The 25795-nt window shown below is 46.5% G+C and overlaps 1 protein-coding gene across 6 annotated transcripts in view; it reads right to left on the bottom strand.

Moving 5' to 3' along the window:
- The window catches only part of XIAP (X-linked inhibitor of apoptosis), a 130116-nt gene that overhangs the window by 22390 nt on the left and 81931 nt on the right, over positions 1-25795 (bottom strand). For all 6 annotated transcript variants that reach the window (XM_063937246.1, XM_063937248.1, XM_063937244.1 and 3 more), the window contains exon 4: positions 18344-18422. In XM_063937246.1, the coding sequence (XP_063793316.1) occupies positions 18344-18422 (79 nt within the window). The remainder of the gene's footprint in view (positions 1-18343; positions 18423-25795) is intronic.

Below are 25795 nucleotides of genomic sequence, written 5' to 3'. Positions count from 1 at the left end.
TCCCACGGGCAGCTCCGACTGAGCCTCCCTCCGATTCACCTGATGTAGACACGGGACTGTTGGAGCCACAGATATGTTCCCCTGGCCGTATGTGCGAAGTTGCCACACTCTAGATGGTGTTATCGGAGTTGCGTCTCCTGGCTCAGCTTCAATACGGACTCGCTTAGGTAATCCACCGGCTGTGTCAGAAAGGCACCGGAGCCCCGGCGCTTGATCGTCAGTACGGTGATGTAGCTGTGCAGTGTAGCGGCCGTCAGGAACCAAACTCCTGTGTGGGCTGATATTGTCTGGACTTCAATGAATGAAGGGTACACCTGTATCCTTAACGCGTTTCAACGCCAACAGGGCGTCTTCTTCCAAAAAGGCAGGTATAGCTGGGAGTGAAAATGTCCAATACTTATACCTGCTACACAAGTGCAATTAATTTGGCTCATTAGGTCAAAAACGATCTCAGTCATTATAGACATGTGAGGAGCCAGCCTTTTTACTCTGTAGCAGATAATACAATTATAACTCATATAAACAATATAGAGGACATTTGTAGCATAAGGATGCCTATATACATCCGTACCTCTAGATTTAAAATAAGTAAATACCAATCAATATACACAAGTGTCTATAACGACACATTATGAGACTGGGAAATGTAGATATTTGAAGCAATGGTCGCTACTAAAAAACGGTTTATATTTCTATTTAGAACTATATAAACCTATATTAAATGCACACTATTTCGCTGCACTCATTTATTTACTATTGCTACTACTTTATTGTTCGGTAGCATCAAACAGAGGAGATCGTATAAAGTAAGCTAATTTAATAGCATATGGTATACTATAATCTCTAGATAGGGGGAAGGGTACCAACACATACACACTTAGGTTGGAACAATGAGGAGAGAGAGCAAATTAAATAATTCTCAGCAGTATTGCAAAGAGACTGCCAGAGTCAGAGATTATTAGGTGTAAATATGGAAAAAAATTGAAGATTGATTAATAAGTCAGCTAAATATAGATACTTATAGCATATAGTAATTGTAATAAACACTAAACAATGAGTATAGTTAATAGGAAAAGGATAAAGAGAAGGAGGGAATTATAGCAGCGCTAGGTATACTGATATTACGTCTAGATGAATTCTAGATCTATCGTCTCATTTAGACCTTGAGGGTTAAGTGACTGTAGTCTAAGAATCCAGGATGCCTCTTGTCTGCATAGGGTTCTAAAGCGGTCACCTCCCCTGCTGGTGACTGGGACATGTTCCAGTCCTACCAGCCGGAGTCCCGCTGGATCCCCCCCATGCATTTCCAAGAAGTGGCGTGGAACACTGTGGTTGGTACATTTATTCAGAACATTTCTCCTATGTTCCATAAAACGAGTTTTTAAAGAACGTATTGTCCTGCCTACATAGTAAAGTTGGCATGGGCATATCAGTAAATAGATGACATATTGTGTACTGCAATTGATAAATGAATCAATAGTATAAACTTTCTTAGATGATGTTGCACATACAGTTTTGGTTTTATTCAACACAGATGAGCACGTGGTACACCTGGCATGATTGCACCTGTAAAAACCTAGGACCTCTGGTCCAATAAGTGTCCTTTGAGGGCACTTAGGTGTCCGTTTATTAGATTGTCCTCCAAAGAAACTAGGCGCTAGAATATTTCTTAGATTCTTAGCTTTCTTGAAAATTATCGAAGGTGTTTCAGCAAGATGTTCTCTGAGGATGGGATCTGTGAATAATAATCTGTAATTTTTCTTAATGTTTCTGATTTTATTTGCAGCTACATTAAATTTAGATTTGAACACTAAACCATATTGATTGTTTTTACTGTTACCTTTATTTTTCATCATCACTACATTGTTACTGATTTTATTTTGTGTGGTATCTGTATTGTCGTTATCATTCACAGTCTTATGCTCATAATCTGATGTCTCCATCCCCAGAACGGGTTTATTTTTGTTATTAATGGTAAGGGTATCTGTTCTATCTAACTTTGAGGCATATTCCAGAGCTTCATCTAGTACTGTTTGTGGATATTCACAATTTTTGAATGTTTCTACCAGATTAACTATCTGTTCTTTATATTTTATATCAGAAGTACAATTTCTTCTGGTTCTATGTACTTGGCTCTTAGGGACATTTTTAAGCCAACTCTTACTGTGGTTGCTAGAATAGGGTATATAGTTGCATGTGTCCACTTCCTTCTTAAACGGAGACACTGTAACCATTCCCTCCACCACCTCCACCGTGACATCTAAAAAATTAATTTTTGAAGGATGGTGGGTGCAAGTGAAGGTTAAACCATATGTGTTATTATTAATGTAACTAACAAAATCAGTGACAGAAGTAGAATCCCCTTTCCAAACAAAGAAAAGGTCATCGATATAGCGACCATAGAGGACCAGGTTCGCAGCGTGGACATCCGTCCAGATGTACATACTTTCAAAATCGCCCATGTATATATTGGCGAAACTGGGCGCGAACCTGGTCCCCATCGCTGTGCCGAGGACCTGTAGGTAGTGACAGTGATCAAATAAAAAACAATAGTGAGATAAAATAAAAGAGATGGCTGACAAAATAAATTTGCATTTCCTCTCTGAGATTCCAATATCATCATATAGGCTTTTGGCCACACATTCTATCCCCAATTTATGTGGGATGTTTGTGTATAGTGCCTGAACGTCACATGTGACGAACCTATATTCCGGCTTCCATTGCAAGCCTTCCACTAGTTGGATAAACTCAGTGGTATCGCGGATATGGGATCTCAGAGAGGATGCGTGCGGCTGTAAATAAAAATCAACATAATAAGACAAATTAGACGTGAGACCCTCAATCCCTGAAATAATTGGACGACCCGGTGGATTGTGCAGTGACTTGTGTATCTTGGGGAGGTGATAATAAATGGAAGTGATTGGGTGGAGGGGGTAGAGGAAATTAAATTCATCACGGGTGAGTACATTCTCAGTACATGCTGATATCAATAAACTTTTTAGATGTTTTTGGTATTCTAAAGTGGGGTCATATCCCAAGATTTTGTAAAAAGTTGTATCGGACAGTTGTCTTTTTGCCTCTTTAAGATAATCTTCAGTATTCTGCACTACTATCCCTCCCCCCTTATCTGCTGGTTTGATTGTTAGTAGCTGATCATCAGCAAGCCTCTTTAGTGCCTTCCTTTCATCCACATGGAGATTGAAAAGGCATGGATGTATTTTGTTATCACACAGCTTACGGAATTCTTCCAAAGTCGTGTGATAAAATGTATCTATTGCACTTGTTTTGTGTGATGTAGGAAAAAATTGAGATTTGTTTTTAAAGGGATCTCTATTACTGTCAAAAAGTAACAATGGTGTCTGTACTTCCAGATCATCTTGATGAGTATTCTCAAGTAGTAATTGATTGAGTATATTTAATCCAGATATATCATCATGATCAAGCATAATATCAGAGTTCTTTGTATTTGTAGAGCTTTTTTGCTTGTCTGTGACCGCAAAAAATCTTTTCCTACAAAGTCCTCTGACAGCGGGACTCCGGCTGGTAGGACTGGAACATGTCCCAGTCACCAGCAGGGGAGGTGACCGCTTTAGAACCCTATGCAGACAAGAGGCATCCTGGATTCTTAGACTACAGTCACTTAACCCTCAAGGTCTAAATGAGACGATAGATCTAGAATTCATCTAGACGTAATATCAGTATACCTAGCGCTGCTATAATTCCCTCCTTCTCTTTATCCTTTTCCTATTAACTATACTCATTGTTTAGTGTTTATTACAATTACTATATGCTATAAGTATCTATATTTAGCTGACTTATTAATCAATCTTCAATTTTTTTCCATATTTACACCTAATAATCTCTGACTCTGGCAGTCTCTTTGCAATACTGCTGAGAATTATTTAATTTGCTCTCTCTCCTCATTGTTCCAACCTAAGTGTGTATGTGTTGGTACCCTTCCCCCTATCTAGAGATTATAGTATACCATATGCTATTAAATTAGCTTACTTTATACGATCTCCTCTGTTTGATGCTACCGAACAATAAAGTAGTAGCAATAGTAAATAAATGAGTGCAGCGAAATAGTGTGCATTTAATATAGGTTTATATAGTTCTAAATAGAAATATAAACCGTTTTTTAGTAGCGACCATTGCTTCAAATATCTACATTTCCCAGTCTCATAATGTGTCGTTATAGACACTTGTGTATATTGATTGGTATTTACTTATTTTAAATCTAGAGGTACGGATGTATATAGGCATCCTTATGCTACAAATGTCCTCTATATTGTTTATATGAGTTATAATTGTATTATCTGCTACAGAGTAAAAAGGCTGGCTCCTCACATGTCTATAATGACTGAGATCGTTTTTGACCTAATGAGCCAAATTAATTGCACTTGTGTAGCAGGTATAAGTATTGGACATTTTCACTCCCAGCTATACCTGCCTTTTTGGAAGAAGACGCCCTGTTGGCGTTGAAACGCGTTAAGGATACAGGTGTACCCTTCATTCATTGAAGTCCAGACAATATCAGCCCACACAGGAGTTTGGTTCCTGACGGCCGCTACACTGCACAGCTACATCACCGTACTGACGATCAAGCGCCGGGGCTCCGGTGCCTTTCTGACACAGCCGGTGGATTACCTAAGCGAGTCCGTATTGAAGCTGAGCCAGGAGACGCAACTCCGATAACACCATCTAGAGTGTGGCAACTTCGCACATACGGCCAGGGGAACATATCTGTGGCTCCAACAGTCCCGTGTCTACATCAGGTGAATCGGAGGGAGGCTCAGTCGGAGCTGCCCGTGGGAGGTAAGCACAGCCTTTTGTGGGTGAGAACGCAAGTACACCGTGTCACAGAGTACATCTAGCCATCTGGGTTTCACAGCCTGTGCACGGCTACATTCCATCCAAACCCGACGGCTTTCTCAGACACCGTTCTCCCCTCCCCCGTGCGGGGGTAAAACGGCTGGCTATAGAAACATTACTCCGGGCTCTCCCTGCCAAAACACCGCCACAGCGAACTTTGTTCAGTGGACACAATTCATCCTTTCACCGTTACATGCACTTGAGTGCCCATCCATAATAATCCTTTACAAGGTAACCTTTTTGCAAACCAATAGATGCTTGCACGGAACAAGGACTGTCTGGGGACCTTTATACAACAAGTTAGTTGTTACCAGCATACAGACCTATATGGTGTATAAAAGAGTATTATTATTACCATCACTGCTCAATACATCATATTGTTTGTGGCCACATTGTTGCAATTATTTCATAATATCTGCTAATTAGTAACATATCAGGACACAGTGATTCTGTACCGTATACATTTTATGATTATTCATTTATAATTATTGCACTCCCGGGAGAATTGCTGTATTTTATATATTTTATAAAAAATACATATATTTTGACTGTTGAGCGCAATTTGGTTTTGGTTCATATGAAAAGATGAAACCACCTTTGGCAAAAATTGAGGACGAGTCCTCAATTCTGCTCTATCCACATGGAAAATCAGATAGGGGCTCTTGTGAGACAAAGCCGCCAATTCGGACACCCGCCTTGCAGATGCCAAGGCAAACAACATGACCACCTTCCAAGTGAGAAATTTTAATTCAACTGTTTGAAGAGGCTCAAACCAGTGAGATTTCAGGAACTGTAACACCACGTTAAGGTCCCATGGTGCCACTGGAGGCTGGATATGCAGCAGTCCCTTTACAAAAGTATGGACTTCTGGGAGAGAAGCCAATTCCTTCTGAAAGAAAATTGATAGGCCCATATCCACTCCTGTCTGTAGAAAGTGGAGAAAACAGCCCAGATGGAAATCCTCAGTAGGAACATTCTTGGCTTCACACCAAGATACATACTTCCTCCAGATACGGTGATAATGTTTCGCCGTCACCTCCTTCCTAGCCTTAATCAGAGTAGGGATGACTTCCTCCGGAATACCTTTCCCAGCTAGGATTCGGTGTTCAACCGCCATGCCGTCAAACGTAGTCTTGGAACACGCAGGGCCATTGCTGCAACAGGTCCTCCCTGAGAGGAAGAGGCCATGGATCTTCTGTGAGCATCTCCTGAAGATCTGAATACCAGGCCCTTCAAGGCCAATCTGGAACAACGAGTAGTGTCTGTACTCTTTTTCTTCTTATGATTCTCAATATTTTGGAGATGAGAGGAAGAGGAGGGAATACATAGACCGACTGAAACACCCATGGTGTCACCAGGGCGTCTACCGCTACTGCCTGAGGGTCCCTTGACCTGGCACAATACCTCCGAAGCTTCTTGTTGAGGCGTGACGCCATTATGTCTATTTGTGGAAGTCCCCACTGACTTGATATTTCTGCAAAAACTTCCTGATGAAGTCCCCACTCTCCTGGATGGAGATCGTGCCTGCTGAGGAAGTCTGCTTCCCAGTTGGCCAACCCCGGAATGAAGACCGCTGACAGAGTGCTTACGTGATTTTCCGCCCAGCGAAGAATCCTGGTGGTTTCCGCCATTGCCACTCTGCTCCTTGTCCCGCCTTGGCGGTTTATATGAGCCACAGCTGTGACGTTGTCTGATTAAATCAGAACCGGTAGGTCGCGAAGAATATTCTCCGCTTGTCGTAGGCCGTTGTATATGGCCCTCAATTCCGGTACGTTGATGTGTAGACAAGCCTCCTGGCTTGACCATAGTCCCTGAAAATTTCTTCCTTGTGTGACTGCTCCCCATCCTCGGAGGCTCGCGTCCGTGGTCACCAGAACCCAGTCTTGAATGCTGAACCTGCGACCCTCGAGAAGGTGAGCGCTCTGCAGCCACCACAGGAGAGACACCCTAGCCCTGGGGGACAGGCTTATTTTCCAATGTATTTGTAGATGAGACCCCGACCACTTGTCCAGAAGGTCCCACTGAAACGTCCTCGCATGGAACCTGCCAAAGGGGATGGCCTCGTAGGTCACCACCATTTTTCCCAGTACTCGAGTGCATCGATGGACTGACACTCTTTTCGGTTTTAACAGGTCTCTGACCATGTTCTGGAGTTCCTGGGCTTTTTCCATTGGGAGAAAAACCCTCTTTAGTTCCGTGTCCAGAATCATGCCTAAGAAAGACAGCCGAGTCGTTGGAATCAACTGTGACTTTGGTAGATTTAGAATCCAGCCATGCTGCTGCAGCACTCTCAGGGAGAGCGACACGCTTTTCTGAAATCGATCTCGCTTTTAATCAGGAGATCGTCCAAGTACGGGATAATTGTGACTCCCTGTCTTCGCAGGAGCACCATCATCTCCGCCATTACTTTGGTAAAAATCCTCGGGGCCGTGGAAAGCCCAAACGGCAACGTCTGAAACTGGTAATGACAGTCCTGTACAGCTAATCTCAGGTACACCTGATGAGGGTGATATATGGGGACATGAAGGTATGCATCCTTTATGTCTAGAGACACCATAAAATCCCCCCCTTCCAGGCTGGAGATAACCGCCCGAAGCGATTCCATCTTGAATTTGAACTTTTTCAAGTACAGGTTTAGGGATTTTAAATTTGGAATGGGTCTGACCGAACCATACGGTTTTCGGGACCACATATAGGGTTGAATAGTACCCCTTCCCCTGTTGAACTAGGGGAACCTCGACAACCACTTGTTGTTGACACAGTTTTTGAATTGCAGCTAAAACTATCTCCCTTTCTGGTGAAGAAGCTGGTAAAGCCGTTTTGAAAAAACGGCGAGGAGGCACGTCTTCGAATTCCAGCTTGTAGCCTTGGGATACAATTTCCATTGCCCAAGGATCCACGTCTGACTTAACCCAGACGTGGCTGAAGAGTCGAAGATGTGCCCCCACCGGCGCGGACTCCCTCAGTGGAGCCCCAACGTCATGCGGTGGATTTAGTAGAAACCGGGGAGGACTTCTGCTCCTGGGAACTAGCCGTAGCAGGCATTCTTTTCCCTCTACCCTTACCTCTGGCGAGGAAGGAGGAGCCCCGACCTCTTCTAGACTTATGCGAACGAAAGGACTGCATCTGAAATTGTGGTGTTTTCTTTTGCTGTGGGGGAACATAAGGTAAAAAAGTAGATTTACCCGCGGTAGCTGTGGAAACCAGGTCCGCGAGACCTTCCCCAAATAAAACCTCACCCTTGAAAGGTAAAAATTCCATATGCTTCTTTGAGTCTGCATCACTCGTCCATTGGAGGGTCCACAGGGCTCGCCTAGCAGAAATCGCCATGGCGCTGGCTGTCGAACCTAGCAGCCCAACGTCCCTCTGAGCGTCTCTCATATGTAGGACTGCGTCTTTAATGTGACCTAAGGTCAATAAAATGGTATCCCTATCTAGGGTATCAATGTCAGCTGACAAGGTATCTGTCCACGCTGCTACAGCGCTACAAACCCAAGCCGACGCTATTGCCGGTCTGAGTAAGGCACCCGTATGTGTATAAATTGATTTTAAGGTAGTCTCCTGTCTGCGATCAGCAGGATCCTTGAGGGCTGCCGTGTCTGGAGACGGTAGCGCCACCTTTTTGGACAAGCGCGTTAAAGCCTTGTCCACCTTGGGTGAGGATTCCCACTGTAACCTGTCCTGTGTCGGGAAAGGATGCGCCATAAGAATTCTCTTGGGAATCTGCAGTTTCTTGTCTGGAGTTTCCCAAGCTTTTTCAAATAACCCATTCAGCTCATGAGATGGGGGAAAGGTTACCTCAGGTTTCTTTTCCTTAAACATGCATACCCTCTTGTCAGGGACAGAGGGGTCATCTGTGATATGCAAAACATCTTTTATTGCAATAATCATATAATGAATACTTTTGGCCACCCTTGGGTGTAACCTCACATCATCGTAGTCGACACTGGAGTCAGAATCCGTGTCGGTATCAGTGTCTGCTACTTGGGACAGTGGACGTTTCTGAGACCCTGAAGGGCCCTGTGACACAGTCAAAGCCATGGATTGACGCCCTGTTCTATCCCTGGACTCTGCTTTGTCCAATCTCTTATGTAATAAAGACACATTTGCATTTAAAACATTCCACATATCCAACCAATCAGGTGTCGGCGTTGCCGACGGAGACACCACAATCATCTGCTCCACCTCCTCCTTAGATGAGCCTTCCGCTTCAAACATGCCGACACACACGTACCGATACCCCCACACACTCAGGGATATATCTATATGGAGACAGTCCCCCAATAAGGCCCTTTGGAGAGACAGAGAGAGCGTATGCCAGCACACACCCAGCACCACCGGATACTGTAATAAAATCCCAGTAGTACAGCACTTTTATATAAATATATAATTACACTCACTGCGCCAATTAAATGTGCCCCCCCCCCACCCTCTTTTTTGCCCTCTGTACCGTGTTCAGCAGGGGAGAGTCCAGGGAGCCAGCTTCTCTGCAGCGTGCTGTGGAGAAAATGGCGCTGGTTAGTGCTGGAGGAACAAGCTCCGCCCCCTCGTGGCGTGCTTTGGTCCCGCTCAAATTATTTATACTGGCGGGGTTTTTTTAATATACCACCTCCGCTGTATCTAATCTACATGCCAGTGTCCCTTGAGGTTAATACTGCTGCCCAGGGCGCCCCCCATCCCCTGCGCCATGCACCCTTACAGTGCCCGCTGTGTGTGTATGTGCTGCGCGTTACCTCAGTGAAGATCTGAAGTCTTCTGACGCCTTTGAAGTCTTCTCTCTTCTTAATACTCACCCGGCTTCAATCTTCCGACTCTGTGAGGAGGACGGCAGCGCGGCTCCAGGACGAACGACGAGGGTGAGACCTGCGTTCCGACCCTCTGGAGCTAATGGTGTCCAGTAGCCTAAGAAGCAGAGCCTATCATTCAAGTAGGTCTGCTTCTCTCCCCAGCAGCGCTCCCTGAAAATAAAAAACCTAACAAAAGTCTTTTTCAGAGAAACTCAGGAGAGCTCCCCTGCAGTGCACCCAGTCTCCTCTGGGCACAGGATCTAACTGAGGTCTGGAGGAGGGGCAAACAGGGAGGAGCCAGTGCACACCCATTCTAAAGTCTTTAGAGTGCCCATGTCTCCTGCGGAGCCCGTCTATACCCCATGGTCCTTACGGAGTCCCCAGCATCCTCTAGGACGTAAGAGAAAAAAGCCCTGGTTCTTTTGTGCGGCAGGAACCAAGGAAATTACTTTGTCTTGACATCATTTCTGTATTGCGTTCAGCACATTTGTGCTGTCCTGAAGAGAAACTGGCAAGGCTGATTTGAAAAATCGGCATGGGGGAAGGTCTTGAAATTCCAACCTGTAACCTTGGAATACTATCTGTAATATACAAGGATCCAGATCTGAGTGAACCCAGACCTGGCAGAAAAACAGTAGACGCGCCCCCACCCGATCGCACTCCCGCAGGGGAGCCCCAGCGTCATGCTGTGGCTTTAGCAGAAGTAGTTGCTGACTTCTGCTCCTGCGAGCCTGATGGTGTTGTAGGTTTTCTACCTCTTCCTCTCCCTTTACCTGTGAAAAAATAAGAATTTACTTACCGATAATTCTATTTCTCGGAGTCCGTAGTGGATGCTGGGGTTCCTGAAAGGACCATGGGGAATAGCGGCTCCGCAGGAGACAGGGCACAAAAAGTAAAGCTTTAGGATCAGGTGGTGTGCACTGGCTCCTCCCCCCATGACCCTCCTCCAAGCCAGTTAGGTACTGTGCCCGGACGAGCGTACACAATAAGGGAGGAATTTTGAATCCCGGGTAAGACTCATACCAGCCACACCAATCACACCGTACAACTTGTGATCTGAACCCAGTTAACAGCATGATAACAGAAGGAGCCTCTGAAAAGATGGCTCACAACAACAATAACCCGATTTTTGTAACAATAACTATGTACAAGTAATGCAGACAATCCGCACTTGGGATGGGCGCCCAGCATCCACTACGGACTCCGAGAAATAGAATTATCGGTAAGTAAATTCTTATTTTCTCTATCGTCCTAGTGGATGCTGGGGTTCCTGAAAGGACCATGGGGATTATACCAAAGCTCCCAAACGGGCGGGAGAGTGCGGATGACTCTGCAGCACCGAATGAGAGAACTCCAGGTCCTCTTTTGCCAGGATATCAAATTTGTAGAATTTTACAAACGTGTTCTCCCCTGACCACGTAGCTGCTCGGCAGAGTTGTAATGCCGAGACCTCTCGGGCAGCCGCCCAAGATGAGCCCACCTTCCTTGTGGAATGGGCCTTAACCGATTTAGACTGTGGCAGGCCTGCCTCAGAATGTGCAAGTTGAATTGTGTTACAAATCCAACGAGCAATCGCCTGCTTAGAAGCAGGCGCACCCAACTTGTCGGGTGCATACAGTATAAACAGCGAGTCAGATTTTCTGACTCCAGCTGTCCTGGAACATATTTTCAGGGCCCTGACAACTCCTAGCAACTTGGAGTCCTCCAAGTCCCTAGTAGGTGCAAGGCACCACAATAAGCTGGTTCAGGTGAAACACTGACACCACCTTAGGGAGAGAACTGGGGACGAGTCCGCAGCTCTGCCCTGTCCGAATGGACAAACAGATATGGGCTTTTTTGAGAAAAAACCACCAATTTGACACTCGCCTGGTCCAGGCCAGGGCCAAGAGCATGGTCACTTTTTATGTGAGATGCTTCAAATCCACATATTTGACTGGTTTTAAACCAATGTGATTTGAGGAATCCCAGAACTACGTTGAGATCCCACAGTGCCACTGGAGGCACAAAAAAGGGGTTTGTATATGCAATACTCCCTTGACAAACTTCTGGACTTCAGGAACTGAAACCAATTCTTTCTGGAAGAAAATTTACAGGGCCGAATTTGAACCTTAATGGACCCCAATTTGAGGCCCATAGACACTCCTGTTTGCAGGAAATGCAGGAAACGACCGAGTTGAAATTTCTTTGTGGGGCCTTCCTGGCCTCACACCACGCAACATATTTTCGCCACACGTGGTGATAATGTTGTGCGGTCACCTCCTTTCTGGCTTTGACCAGGGTAGGAATGACCTCTTCCGGAATGCCTTTTTTCCCTTAGGATCCGGCTTTCCATCGCCATGCCGACAAACGCAGCTGCGGTAAGTCTTGGAACAGACATGGTACTTGCTGAAGCAAGTCCCTTCTTAGCGGCAGAGGCCATAAGACCTCTGTAAGCATCTCTTGAAGTTCCGGGTACCAAGTCTTTCTTGGCCAATCCGGAGCCATGAGTATAGTTCTTACTCCTCTACGTCTTATAATTCTCAGCACCTTAGGTATGAGAAGCAGAGGAGGGAACACATACACCGACTGGTACACCCACGGTGTTACCAGAACGTCCACATCTATTGCCTGAGGGTCTCTTGACCTGGCGCAATACCTGTCCCGTTTTTTGTTCAGACGGGACGCCATCATGTCCACCTTTGGTATTTCCCAACGGTTTACAATCATGTGGAAAAAACTTCTCAATGAAGTTTCCACTCTCCCGGGTGGAGGTCGTGCTGAGGAAGTCTGCTTCCCAGTTTCCATTCCCGGGATGAAAAACTGCTGACAGTGTTATCACATGATTTTCCGCCCAGCGAAAAGTCCTTGCAGTTTCTGCCATTGCCCTCCTGCTTCTTGTGTCGCCCTGTCTGTTTACGTGGGCGACTGCCGTGATGTTTTTCCCACTGGATCAATACCGGCTGACCTTGAAGCAGAGGTCTTGCTAAGCTTAGAGCATTATAAATTTACCCTTAGCTCCAGTATATTTATGTGGAGAAAAGTCTCCATACTTGATCACACTCCCTGGAAATTTTTTCCTTGTGTGACTGCTCCCCAGCCTCTCAGGCTGGGCTCCGTGGTTACCAGCATCCAATCCTGAATGCCGAATCTGCTGCCCTCTAGAAGATGAGCACTCTATAACCACCACAGGAGAGACACCCTTGTCCTTGGATATTGGGTTATCCGCTGATGCATCTGAAGATGCGATCCGGACCATTTGTCCAGCAGATCCCACTGAAAAGTTCTTACGTGAAATCTGCCGAATGGAATTGCTTCGTAGGAAGCCACCATTTTTACCAGGACCCTTGTGCAATGATGCACTGTTTTTAGGAGGTTCCTGACTTGCTCGGATAACTCCCTGGCTTTCTCTTCCGGGAGAAACACCTTTTTCTGGACTGTGTCCAGAATCATCCCTAGGCACAGCAGACGTGTCGTCGGGATCAGCTGCGATTTTGGAATATTTAGAATCCACCCGTGCTGATTGTAGCAGTATCCGAGATAGTGCTACTCCGACCTCCAACTGTTCCCTGGACTATGCCCCTATCAGGAGATCGTCCAAGTAAGGGATAATTAAGACGCCTTTTCTTCGAAGAAGAATCATCAATTCGGCCATTACCTTGGTAAAGACCCCAGGGTGCCGTGGACAATCCAAACGGCAGCGTCTGAAACTGATAGTGACAGTTCTGCACCACGAACCTGAGGTACCCTTAGTGAGAAGGGCAAATTTGGGACATAGAGGTAAGCATCCCTGATGTCCCGGGACACTATATAGTCCCCTTATTCCTGGTTCGTTATCACTGCTCTGAGTGACTTCATCTTAATTTGAACCTTTGTAAGTGTTCAAAAAAAAATTTTTAGAATAAGTCTCACCTAGCCTTCTGGCTTCAGTACCACAATATAGTGTGGAATAATACCCCTTTTCTGTAGTAGGAGGGGTAATTTAATTATCACCTGCTGGGAATACAGCTTGTGAATTTTTTCCCATACTACCTCCTTGTCGGAGGGAGACTTGGTAAAGCAGACTTCAGGAGCCTGCGAAGGGGAAACGTCTCGACATTCCCATCTGTACCCCCGGGATACTACTTGTAGGATCCAGGGGTCCTGTACGGTCTCAGCGCCATGCTGAGAACTTGTCAGACGCGGTGGAACGCTTCTGTTCCTGGGAATGGGCTGCCTGCTGCAGTCTTCTTCCCTTTCCTCTATCCCTGGGCAGATATGTTCTTATAGGGACGAGAGGACTGAGGCTGAAAAGACGGTGTCTTTTTCTGCAGAGATGTGACTTAGGGTAAAAAACGGTGGATTTTCCAGCAGTTGCCGTGACCACCAGGTCCGATGGACCGACCCCAAACAAGTCCTCTTCCTGTATACGGCCATACTGTGCCGTTTGGAATCTGCATCACCTGACCACTGTCGTGTCCATAACATCTTCTGGCAGTTATGGACATCGCGTTTATTCATGATGCCAGAGTGCAAATATCCCTCTGTGCATCTCGCATATATAGAAATGCTCTATAGTCAATAAAATACTGTCCCTGTCAAGGGTATCAATATTTTTAGTCAGGGAATCCGACCAAGCCACCCTAGCTCTGCACATCCAGGCTGAGGCGATCGCTGGCCGCAGTATAACACCAGTATGTGTGTATATACTTTTTATTATATTTTCCAGCCTTGTCAGCTGGTCCTTGAGGACGGCCCTATCTATAGACGGTACCGCCACTTGTTTTGATAAGCGTGTGAGCGCCTTATCCACCTTAAAGGGTGTTTCCCAACGCGCCCTAACTTCTGGCGGGAAAGGGTATACCGCCCATAATTTTCTATCGGGGGGAACCCACGCATCATCACACACTTTATTTAATTTATCTGATTCAGGAAAAACTATGGTAGTTTTTTCACATCCCACATAATACCCTCTTTTGTGGTACTTGTAGTATCAGAAATACGTAACACCTCCTTCATTGCCTTTAACGTGTGGCCCTAATAAGGAATACGTTTGTTTATTCACCGTCGACACTGGATTCAGTGTCCCTGTCTGTGTCTGTGTCGACCGACTAAAGTAAACGGGCGTTTTAAAACCCTTGACGGTGTTTTTGAGACGTCTGGACCGTACTAATTGTTTGTCGGCCGTCTCATGTCGTCAACCGACCTTGCAGCGTGTTGACATTATCACGTAATTTCCTAAATAAGCCATCCATTCCGGTGTCGACTCCCTAGAGAGTGACATCACCATTACAGGCAATTGCTCCGCCTCCTCACCAACATCGTCCTCCTACCTGTCGACACACACGTACCGACACACAGCACACACACAGGGAATGCTCTGATAGAGGACAGGACCCACTAGCCCTTTGGAGAGACAGAGGGAGAGTTTGCCAGCACACACCAAAAACGCTATAATTATATAGGGACAACCTTATATAAGTGTTTTCCCTTATAGCATCTTAATATATATATAAGCATATCGCCAAATTAGTGCCCCCCCTCTCTGTTTTAACCCTGTTTCTGTAGTGCAGTGCAGGGGAGAGCCTGGGAGCCTTCCCTCCAGCCTTTCTGTGAGGGAAAATGGCGCTGTGTGCTGAGGAGATAGGCCCCGCCCCTTTTTCGGCGGCCTCGTCTCCCGCTCTCAACGGATTCTGGCAGGGGTTAAATATCTCCATATAGCCTCCGGAGGCTATATGTGAGGTATTTTTAGCCAAAATAGGTATTCATTTGCCTCCCAGGGCGCCCCCCTCCCAGCGCCCTGCACCCTCAGTGACTGCCGTGTGAAGTGTGCTGAGAGGAAAATGGCGCACAGCTGCAGTGCTGTGCGCTACCTTTAGAAGACTGAGGAGTCTTCTGCCGCCGATTCTGGACCTCTTCTTACTTCAGCATCTGCAAGGGGGCCGGCGGCAAGGCTCCGGTGACCATCCAGGCTGTACCTGTGATCGTCCCTCTGGAGCTGATGTCCAGTAGCCAAGAAGCCAATCCATCCTGCACGCAGGTGAGTTCACTTCTTCTCCCCTAAGTCCCTCGTTGCAGTGATCCTGTTGCCAGCAGGACTCACTGTAAAATAAAAAACCTAAGCTAAACTTTCCTAAGCAGCTCTTTAGGAGAGCCACCTAGATTGCACCCTTCTCGGCCGGGCACAAAAATCTAACTGGCTTGGAGGAGGGTCATGGGGGGAGGAGCCAGTGCACACCACCTGATCCTAAAGCTTTACTTTTTGTGCCCTGTCTCCTGCGGAGCCGCTATTCCCCATGGTCCTTTCAGGAACCCCAGCATCCACTAGGACGATAGAGAAATAAGATTTTACTTACCGGTAAATCTATTTCTCGTAGTCCGTAGTGGATGCTGGGGACTCCGTAAGGACCATGGGGATAGACGGGCTCCGCAGGAGACATGGGCACTTAAAGAAAGAATTTGGATTCTGGTGTGCTCTGGCTCCTCCCTCTATGTCCCTCCTCCAGACCTCAGTTAAAGAAACTGTGCCCGGAAGAGCTGACAGTACAAAGAAAGGATTTTGGGAATCCAGGGTAAGACTCATACCAGCCACACCAATCACACCGTATAACTTGTGATAACTTCACCCAGTTAACAGTATGAACAATAACAGAGCATCAGATAAACCCTGATGCAACTATAACATAACCCTTATTTAAGCAAGAACTATATACAAGCACTGCAGAAAAAGTCAGCACTTGGGACGGGCGCCCAGCATCCACTACGGACTACGAGAAATAGATTTACCGGTAAGTAAAATCCTATTTTCTCTAACGTCCTAGTGGATGCTGGGGACTCCGTAAGGACCATGCGGATTATACCAAAGCTCCCAAATGGGCGGGAGAGTGCGGATGACTCTGCAGCACTGATTGAGCAAACGATAGGTCCTCCTCAGCCAGGGTATCAAACTTGTAGAACTTTGCAAACGTATTTGCACCTGACCAAGTAGCAGCTCGGCATAGCTGTAATGCCGAGACCCCTCGGGCAGCCGCCCAGAAGAGCCCACCTTCCTAGTGGAATGGGCGTTCACTGATTTTGGCTGCGGCAATCCAGCCACAGAATGAGCCTGCTGAATCGTGTTACAGATCCAGAGAGCAATAGTCTGCTTTGAAGCAGGAGCACCAAGCTTGTTAGATGCATACAGGATAAACAGTGACTCCGTTTTCCTGACTCTAGCCGTTCTGGCTACATAAACTTTTAAAGCCCTGACCACATCAAGTAACTCGAAATCCTCCAAGTCACGAGTAGCCACAGGCACCACAATAGGTTGGTTCATATGAAAGGATGAGACCACTTTTGGCAGAAATTGTGGACGTGTCCTCAATTCCACTCTATCCATATAGAAAATCAGATATGGGCTTTTATGAGACAAAGCCGCTAATTCTGACACGCGCTTAGCTGAAGCCAAGGCTAATAGCATGACCACCTTCCACGTGAGATATTTCAACTCCACTGTTTTAAGTGGTTCAAACCAGTGTGATTTCAGGAAACTCAACACCACGTTAAGATCCCAAGGTGCTACTGGAGGCACAAAGGGAGGCTGAATATGCAGCACTCCTTTCACAAACGTCTGAACTTCTGGCAGAGAAGCCAACTCCTTTTGAAAGAAAATGGAAAGGGCCGAAATCTGGACCTTAATTGAGCCTAACTTCAGGCCCAAATCCACTCCTGACTGAAGGAAGTGAAGGAAACGGCCCAGCTGAAACGCCTCTGTAGGAGCATTGCTGGCCTCACACCAAGAAACATATTTTCGCCATATCCGGTGATAATGTTTAGCTGTTACGTCCTTCCTAGCCTTTATCAGCGTAGGAATGACCTCCTCCGGAATACCCTTTTCTGCTAGGATCCGGCGTTCAACCGCCATGCCGTCAAACGCAGCCGCGGTAAGTCTTGGAAGAGACAGGGTCCCTGTTGCAACAGGTCCTGGCATAGAGGGAGGAGCCAGTTCACACTGTTAAAAAGTCGTAAAGTGCCGAAGGCTCCTGCGGAACAGTCTATACCCCATGTTACTAAAATGGACCCCAGCATCCTCTAGGACGTAAGAGAAATGTTACTATAAGGCCCATAAAGTTCTGGCTACGCCATAACTGGTGGTACTACACACTTGATGAACTCAGAATATTCAATACCATCGATCCGTCCCAGTAGAGGAACAGCAATGTTTTTTAGGGCGTACAAGGTTCATCATTTCAAGATTAATGTTTTAATAGCTAAGCATGGACAAATGTCATGTGGTTCTTGAAGATATACTTTCATGACATTTGAAAATGTGTAATTGTAAATGTTAAGTAAACCTCAGGCATAAAGAACTTATGTCATTTCAGGTAATGAAACTACATGTAATAAAGGTCATATTATTATTCCCAAATAGTTAAACTATTTGCATTGTTTTGCAAATAAAGTTCTAATTTATCCCAGCAGAATATCATATTTTGCAGTACGGTCATAAATTGCTTGATGGGCTCACACTTGTATTTCTCAGTTAAATGTTTGCAGTTGATGGTTTAACAATGGAATGTTTGTATTAATGGTATGACAACATTGTGCCCTGGGGTGTGGCATTTGATTCCTCCTACAAATACATGGTGGGTGCACCGAACATACTGACTTGTTTGGTTGAAATTTTAATTAACAGGTAGAAAAGAAAAAAAAAGAAAAAAGAAAAAAAAGAAAGAAAAAAAAATACTTACCGGCCTGTTTGACAGAGGTCTGGATAATTGAATATTATTGATAAAGTGTTGCCCTTTTTCATCAACTAGGAATTTGCATCTGTGGTGACAAAAACAAACAAACTGATGGAAGATAATTGTGGTCACACAAAAAAAGGCACATTAGCAATACCCTCTCTATGAAAGGGAAAAACATTTTATGTAGAATAGTACAGTACAGATGTGTCCTCTTAAACCTAACCTTTAGGTGCCAGATGCCCAATATGACTTAGATGCTCTACCACTGCTTGTATACTTTCTCCTAAATTTTGTGTCTTAGGGCCTGATGTAACATGTGCAGAGACGTTAAGGGGGGTAACCAATTAAATTGCCTGTAAAAAAAATAGCTTTCCACCCGGAAACACACAAGCAGGTGAAACAAAATCCCAGATAAGCTGCACTTGCACCGGTTTATCAGGGCGAATTAGATACCCCCTGGTGCATGCCTTAGATTTGGGTGGATTATATTGTTTCTGTCCATTGTGAATACTGGTTGCTTTATTTTATTTTTATCTGACTAGATTGCTTAGAATTTGAGCATTATCGCTCCGTGTGTACTCCCTACAGCGATAGCGATGCGCAGCCCCGCATCGCTATCGCTGGTGCTAGATTGGCAGGCCAATCTAGCGGGTCGCTCACTTCACCCGCTGGGTGAAATGAGCGCCCCCCCCGCTCAACACACATCGCACTGTGCTGAGCGGTGGGAGAGATGTGTGCTGAGTGGTTCGCTCAGCACACATCTCTCCCACATCGGCCCGTCTATATGGGCCTTTACACTGCAATTTAGATTTCACTTTGGACACACCTCACCTAAATTTAAATCTGTCTGCACATGTTACATCTGCCCCGCCGGCAGTGCAACATAGCTTTCCTCAGTTCTGTGCTTTTTTGCTTTGCTAACAAACCTGGATCAGGCCCTTAATTCGCTAATAGTGTGCTAAATATTCAGGATTAGTACTTTTGTGGCAAAGGAATGGTTATAAAGTACTAGATTAAGCATCATAGTGTATGGTGTGAGGCATTGTGCGAATTACTTGTGTCAGACCTTTATCTTTTGCCTTTTTATCCAGATTGAACACTTTTCCTGAATTTCTGCTTCTTAATTTGGTAATAGCGTACTAAGGGGGAGAGGGTGGTATCCTATAAGGTGCAATGAAGCATCAAGAGCGAAAAAATGTTTTTCGCGATTCTACCTGATGTGTTACCAATACTTTTTAACAGGGTACTCAATTAGGTCTCTTGTAAAAAAAAAAAAAAAAAAAAAAAAAAAAACCACACAGGTTCAGTGACACCTGTGTGTTATCGCTGCCGCAGACCGGAAAAGCTGGCACTTATCTGGGATTTTGTTTTGCTTGCCTGAGCCAAGATAAGCCACGGCGACCCCTCCATGCCAGGCAAAGCAACAGCAAAAGGAGACGGCAGGGAGGGCGCTCAGGAGCCGGTACTTATCAGGTGAAACAAAATCCCAGCAACCCCTCTAGTCAGCGCCCCATGCCCACCACAGCAGCCGGGGACGGCAGGGAGGTCACCCAGGAGTCAGCACTCTACCCCCTGACCCTAATCCATCCTCTTTCCCCCGCCCCGGACAGGTGGGGGTCACATGAAGGGGGAGCCAAAGCTGTCGGGGAACAGATGCCCAGTGCTGAGGCAGGTGACACAATCCCTGATAAGCCGCAGGTCGTGACGGTTTATCTGGGCTAATAGGATAGCCCTGGCCGATATCATTACCTGCGATAATGTACCACGGATAATCGGATATCCCCCTAAGTAGTTAAGACTAGCATTTTTTTTGCAAAGGAATTGGTATAAAGAGGTAAAACGAGCCAAGTAAGGCTATGTGGTGCGATTTGAGGATAGGCATATGTGGACTCATTGGTATACAAATGAATATAGCCTACACAATTACTTTCAATACCTAGAAACCGGATTATAGATTTTTGGTTTAGTGAATATAAAAAAATAAGAATTTACTTACCGATAATTCTATTTCTCATAGTCCGTAGTGGATGCTGGGGACTCCGTAAGGACCATGGGGAATAGCGGCTCCGCAGGAGACTGGGCACATCTTAAGAAAGCTTTAGGACTAACTGGTGTGCACTGGCTCCTCCCCCTATGACCCTCCTCCAAGCCTCAGTTAGGATACTGTGCCCGGACGAGCGTACACAATAAGGAAGGATTTTGAATCCCGGGTAAGACTCATACCAGCCACACCAATCACACCGTATAACTTGTGATCTGAACCCAGTTAACAGTATGATAACAGAGGAGACTCTGAAAAGATGGCTCCCAACAATAATAACCCGATTTTTGTAACAATAACTATGTACAAGTATTGCAGACAATCCGCACTTGGGATGGGCGCCCAGCATCCACTACGGACTATGAGAAATAGAATTATCGGTAAGTAAATTCTTATTTTCTCTAACGTCCTAAGTGGATGCTGGGGACTCCGTAAGGACCATGGGGATTATACCAAAGCTCCCAAACGGGCGGGAGAGTGCGGATGACTCTGCAGCACCGAATGAGAGAACTCCAGGTCCTCCTCAGCCAGGGTATCAAATTTGTAGAATTTAGCAAACGTGTTTGCCCCTGACCAAGTAGCTGCTCGGCAAAGTTGTAAAGCCGAGACCCCTCGGGCAGCCGCCCAAGATGAGCCCACTTTCCTTGTGGAACGGGCTTTTACAGATTTTAGCTGTGGCAGACCTGCCACAGAATGTGCAAGCTGAATTGTACTACAAATCCAACGAGCAATAGTCTGCTTAGAAGCAGGAGCACCCAGCTTGTTGGGTGCATACAGGATAAACAGCGAGTCAGATTTCCTGACTCCAGCCGTCCTGGAAATATTTTCAGGGCCCTGACAACATCCAGCAACTTGGATTCCTCCAAGTCCCTAGTAGCCGCAGGCACCACAATAGGTTGGTTCAGGTGAAAACGCTGGAACCACCTTAGGGAGAAACTGAGGACGAGTCCTCAATTCCGCCCTGTCCGAATGGAAAATCAGATAAGGGCTTTTACAGGATAAAGCCGCCAATTCTGACACGCGCCTGGCCCAGGCCAGGGCCAACAGCATGACCACTTTCCATGTGAGATATTTTAACTCCACAGATGTAAGTGGTTCAAACCAATGTGACTTTTGGAACCCAAACTACATTGAGATCCCAAATTGCCACTGGAGGCACAAAAGGAGGCTGTATATGCAGTACCCCTTTTACAAACGTCTAAACTTCAGGGACTGAAGCTAGTTCTTTTTTGGAAGAAAATTGACAGGGCCGAAATCTGAACCTTAATGGACCCCAATTTCAGGCCCATAGACACTCCTGTTTGCAGGAAATGTAGGAATCGACCCAGTTGAATTTCCTCCGTCGGGCCTTACTGGCCCCGCACTACGCAACATATTTTCGCCAATTGCGGTGATAATGTTTTTGCGGTTACATCCTTCCTGGCTTTAGATCAGGATATGGGTGACTTCATCCGGAATGCCTTTTTTTCCCTTCAGGATCCGGTGTTCAACCGGCATGCCGTCAAACGCAGCCGCGGTAAGTCTTGGAACAGACAGGGTCCTTGCTGGAGCAGGTCCCTTCTTAGAGGTAGAGGCCACGGATCCTCCGTGAGCATCTCTTGAAGTTCCGGTTACCAAGTCCTTCTTGGCCAATCCGGAGCCATGAATATAGTGCTTTCTCCTCTCTATCTTATCAATCTCAGTACCTTGGGTATGAGAGGCAGAGGAGGGAACACATACACTGACTGGTACACCCACGGTGTTACCAGAGCGTCTACAACTATTGCCTGAGGGTCTCTTGACCTGGCGCAATACCTGTCGAGTTTTTTAATCATGTGGACGACTTCTGGGTGAAGTCCCCACTCTCCCGGGTGGAGGTCATGCTGAGGAAGTCTGCTTCCCAGTTGTCCACTCCCGGAATGAATACTGTTGACAGTGCTATCACATGATTTTCCGCCCAGCGAAGAATCCCTGCAGCTTCTGCCATTGCCCTCCTGCTTCTTGTGCCACCCTGTCTGTTTACGTGGGTGACTGCCATGATGTTGTCCGACTGGATCAACACCGGCTGACCTTGAAGCAGAGGTCTTGCTAAGCTTAGAGCATTGTAAATGGCCCTTAGCTTCAGGATATTTATGTGAAGTGATGTATCCAGGCTTGACCCTAAGCCCTGGATATTCCTTCCCTGTGTGACTGCTCCCCAGCCTCGCAGGCTGGCATCCGTGGTCACCAGGACCCAGTCCTGAATGCCGAATCTGCGGCCCTCTAGAAGATGAGCACTCTGCAACCACCACAGGATGGATACCCTTGTCCTTGGTGACAGGGTTATCCGCTGATGCATCTGAAAATGCGACCCGGACCATTTGTCCAGTAGGTTCCACTGGAAAGTTCTTGCGTGGAATCTAACGAATGGGATTGCTTCGTAGGAAGCCACCATTTTTACCCAGAACCCTTGTGCATTGATGCACTGAGACTTGGTTCGGTTTTAGGAGGTTCCTGACTAGCTTGGATAACTCCCTGGCTTTCTCTTCCGGGAGAAACACCTTTTTTCTGGACTGTGTCCAGGAACATCCCTAGGAAACAGAAGACAAGTCGTCGGAACCAGCTGCGATTTTGGAATATTGAGATTCCAATCGTGCTGCCGCAACACTACCTGAGATAGTGCTACACCGACTTCCAACTGTTCCCTGGATCTTACCCTTATCAGGGAATCGTCCAAGTAAGGGATAACTAAAATTTCCTTCCTTCGAAGGGATATCATTTCGGCCATTACCTTGGTAAAGACCCGGGGTGCCGTGGACCATCCCTACGGCAGCGTCTGAACTGATAGTGACAGTTCTGTATCATAACCTGAGGTACCCTTGGTGAGAAGGGTAAATTTTGACATGAAGGTAAGCATCCTTGATGTCCCGAGACATCATGTAGTCCCCTTCTTCCAGGTTCGCAATCACTGCTCTGAGTGACTCAATCTTGAATTTGAACCTCTGTATGTAAGTGTTCAAAGATTTTAGATTTAGAATCGGTCTCACCGAGCCGTCTGGCTTCGGTACCACAATAGTTGGAATAATACCCCGTTCCCTGTTGCAGGAGGGGTACCTTGATTATCACCTGCTGGGAATACAGCTTGTGAATGGCTTCCAAAACTGCCTCCCTGTCAGAGGGGGACGTCGGTAAAGCTGACTTTTGGAAACGGCGAGGGGGAGACGTCTCGAATTCCAATATGTACCCTTGAGATATTACCTGAAGGATCCAGGGGTCTACTTGCGAGTGAGCCCACTGCGCACTGAAATTCATTGAGAACGGGCCCCCACCGTGCCTGAGCTTGTAAGGCCCTAGCGTCATACTGAGGGCTTGGCAGAGGCGGGAAAGGGTTTCTGTTCCTGGGAACTGGCTAATCTCTTCAGCCTTTTTCCTCTCCCTCTGTCACGAGCAGAAAATAGGAACCTTTTGTCCGCTTGCCAACAAAGGACTGCGCCTGATAATACGGCGTCTTATTTTGAGAGGCGACCTGGGGTACAAACGTGGATTTCCCAGTTGTTGCCGTGGCCACCAGGTCTAAAAGACCGACCCCAAATGTCCCTTTTCAAAGGCAATACTTCCAAATGCCGTTTGGAATCCGCATCACCTGACCATTTTACTGGTAGAATTTGGACAAACGCACTTATACTTGATGCCAGTCGGCAAATATTCCGCTGTGCATCATGCATATATAGAAATGCATCTTTTAAATGCTCTATAGGCAATAATATACTATCCTTATCTAGGATATCAATATCCAGTCAGGGAATCCGACCATGCCAACCCAGCACTGCACCTCCAGGCTGAGGCGATTGCTGGTCGCAGTATAACACCAGTATGTGTGTGAATACATTTTTGGATACCCTCCTGCTTTCTATCAGCAGGATCCTTAAGGGCGGCCATCTCATGAGAGGGTAGAGCCCTTGTTCTTACAAGCGTGTGAGCGCCTTATCCCCCCTAGGGGGTGTTTCCCAACGCACCCTAACCTCTGGCGGGAAAGGGTATACAGCCAATACTTTTTAAGAAATTATCAATTGTTATCGGGGGGAAACCCACGCATCATCACACACCTCATTTTATTTCTCAGAATTCAGGAAAACTACAGGTAGTTTTTCCCTCACCGAACATAATACCCCTTTTTGGTGGTACTCGTATTATCAGACATGTATAAAACATTTTCCATTGTCTCAATCATGTAACGTGTGGCCCTACTGGAAATCACGGTTGTCTCTTCACCGTCGACACAGGAGTCAGTATCCGTGTCGGCGTCTGTATCTGCCATCTGAGGTAACGGGCGCTTTAGAGCCCCTGACGGCCTATGAGACGTCTGGACAGGCACAAGCTGAGTAGCCGGCTGTCTCATGTCAACCACTGTTTTTTTATACAGAGCTGACACTGTCACGTAATTTTCAACAGTACATCCACTCAGGTGTCGACCCCCTAGGTGGTGACATCACTGTTACAGACACTCTGCTCCGTCTCCGCATCATTTTTCTCCTCATACATGTCGACACAAACGTACCGACATACAGCACACACACAGGGAATGCTCTGATAGAGGACAGGACCCCACTAGCCCTTTGGGGAGACAGAGGGAGAGTATGCCAGCACACACCAGAGCGCTATATATATATACAGGGATAACCTTATATAAGTGTTTTTCCCCTTATAGCTGCTGTATGTTTTAATACTGCGCCTAATTAGTGCCCCCCTCTCTTTTTTTTAACCCTTTCTGTAGTGTAGTGACTGCAGGGAAGAGACCGGGAGCTTCCCTCCAACTGAGCTGTGAGGGAAAATGGCGCCAGTGTGCTGAGGAGATAGGCTCCGCCCCCTTTTCGGCGGCCTTATCACCCGTTTTTCTGTATATTTTGGCAGGGGTTAAATGCATCCATATAGCCCAGGAGCTATATGTGATGCATTTTTTTTTTGCCATGTAAGGTATTTTTATCCTGTTTTATTGCGTCTCAGGGCGCCCCCCCCAGCGCCCTGCACCCTCAGTGACCGGAGTATGAAGTGTGCTGAGAGCAATGGCGCACAGCTGCAGTGCTGTGCGCTACCTTATTGAAGACAGGAACGTCTTCTGCCGCCGATTTTTCCGGACCTCTTCGCTCTTCTGGCTCTGTAAGGGGGCCGGCGGCGCGGCTCCGGGACCCATCCAGGCTGGGCCTGTGATCGTCCCTCTGGAGCTAATGTCCAGTAGCCAAGAAGCCCAATCCACTCTGCACTCAGGTGAGTTCGCTTCTTCTCCCCTTAGTCCCTCGATGCAGTGAGCCTGTTGCCAGCAGGTCTCACTGAAAATAACAAACCTAAACTAAAACTTTCACTAAGAAGCTCAGGAGAGCCCCTAGTGTGCACCCTTCTCGTCGGGCACAGAAATCTAACTGAGGCTTGGAGGAGGGTCATAGGGGGAGGAGCCAGTG

Source organism: Pseudophryne corroboree, chromosome 8, assembly GCF_028390025.1.
Source record: "Pseudophryne corroboree isolate aPseCor3 chromosome 8, aPseCor3.hap2, whole genome shotgun sequence".
NCBI classification, from domain to species: Eukaryota; Metazoa; Chordata; class Amphibia; order Anura; family Myobatrachidae; genus Pseudophryne; species Pseudophryne corroboree.
This window is presented reverse-complemented; position numbering and strand designations above follow the sequence as displayed.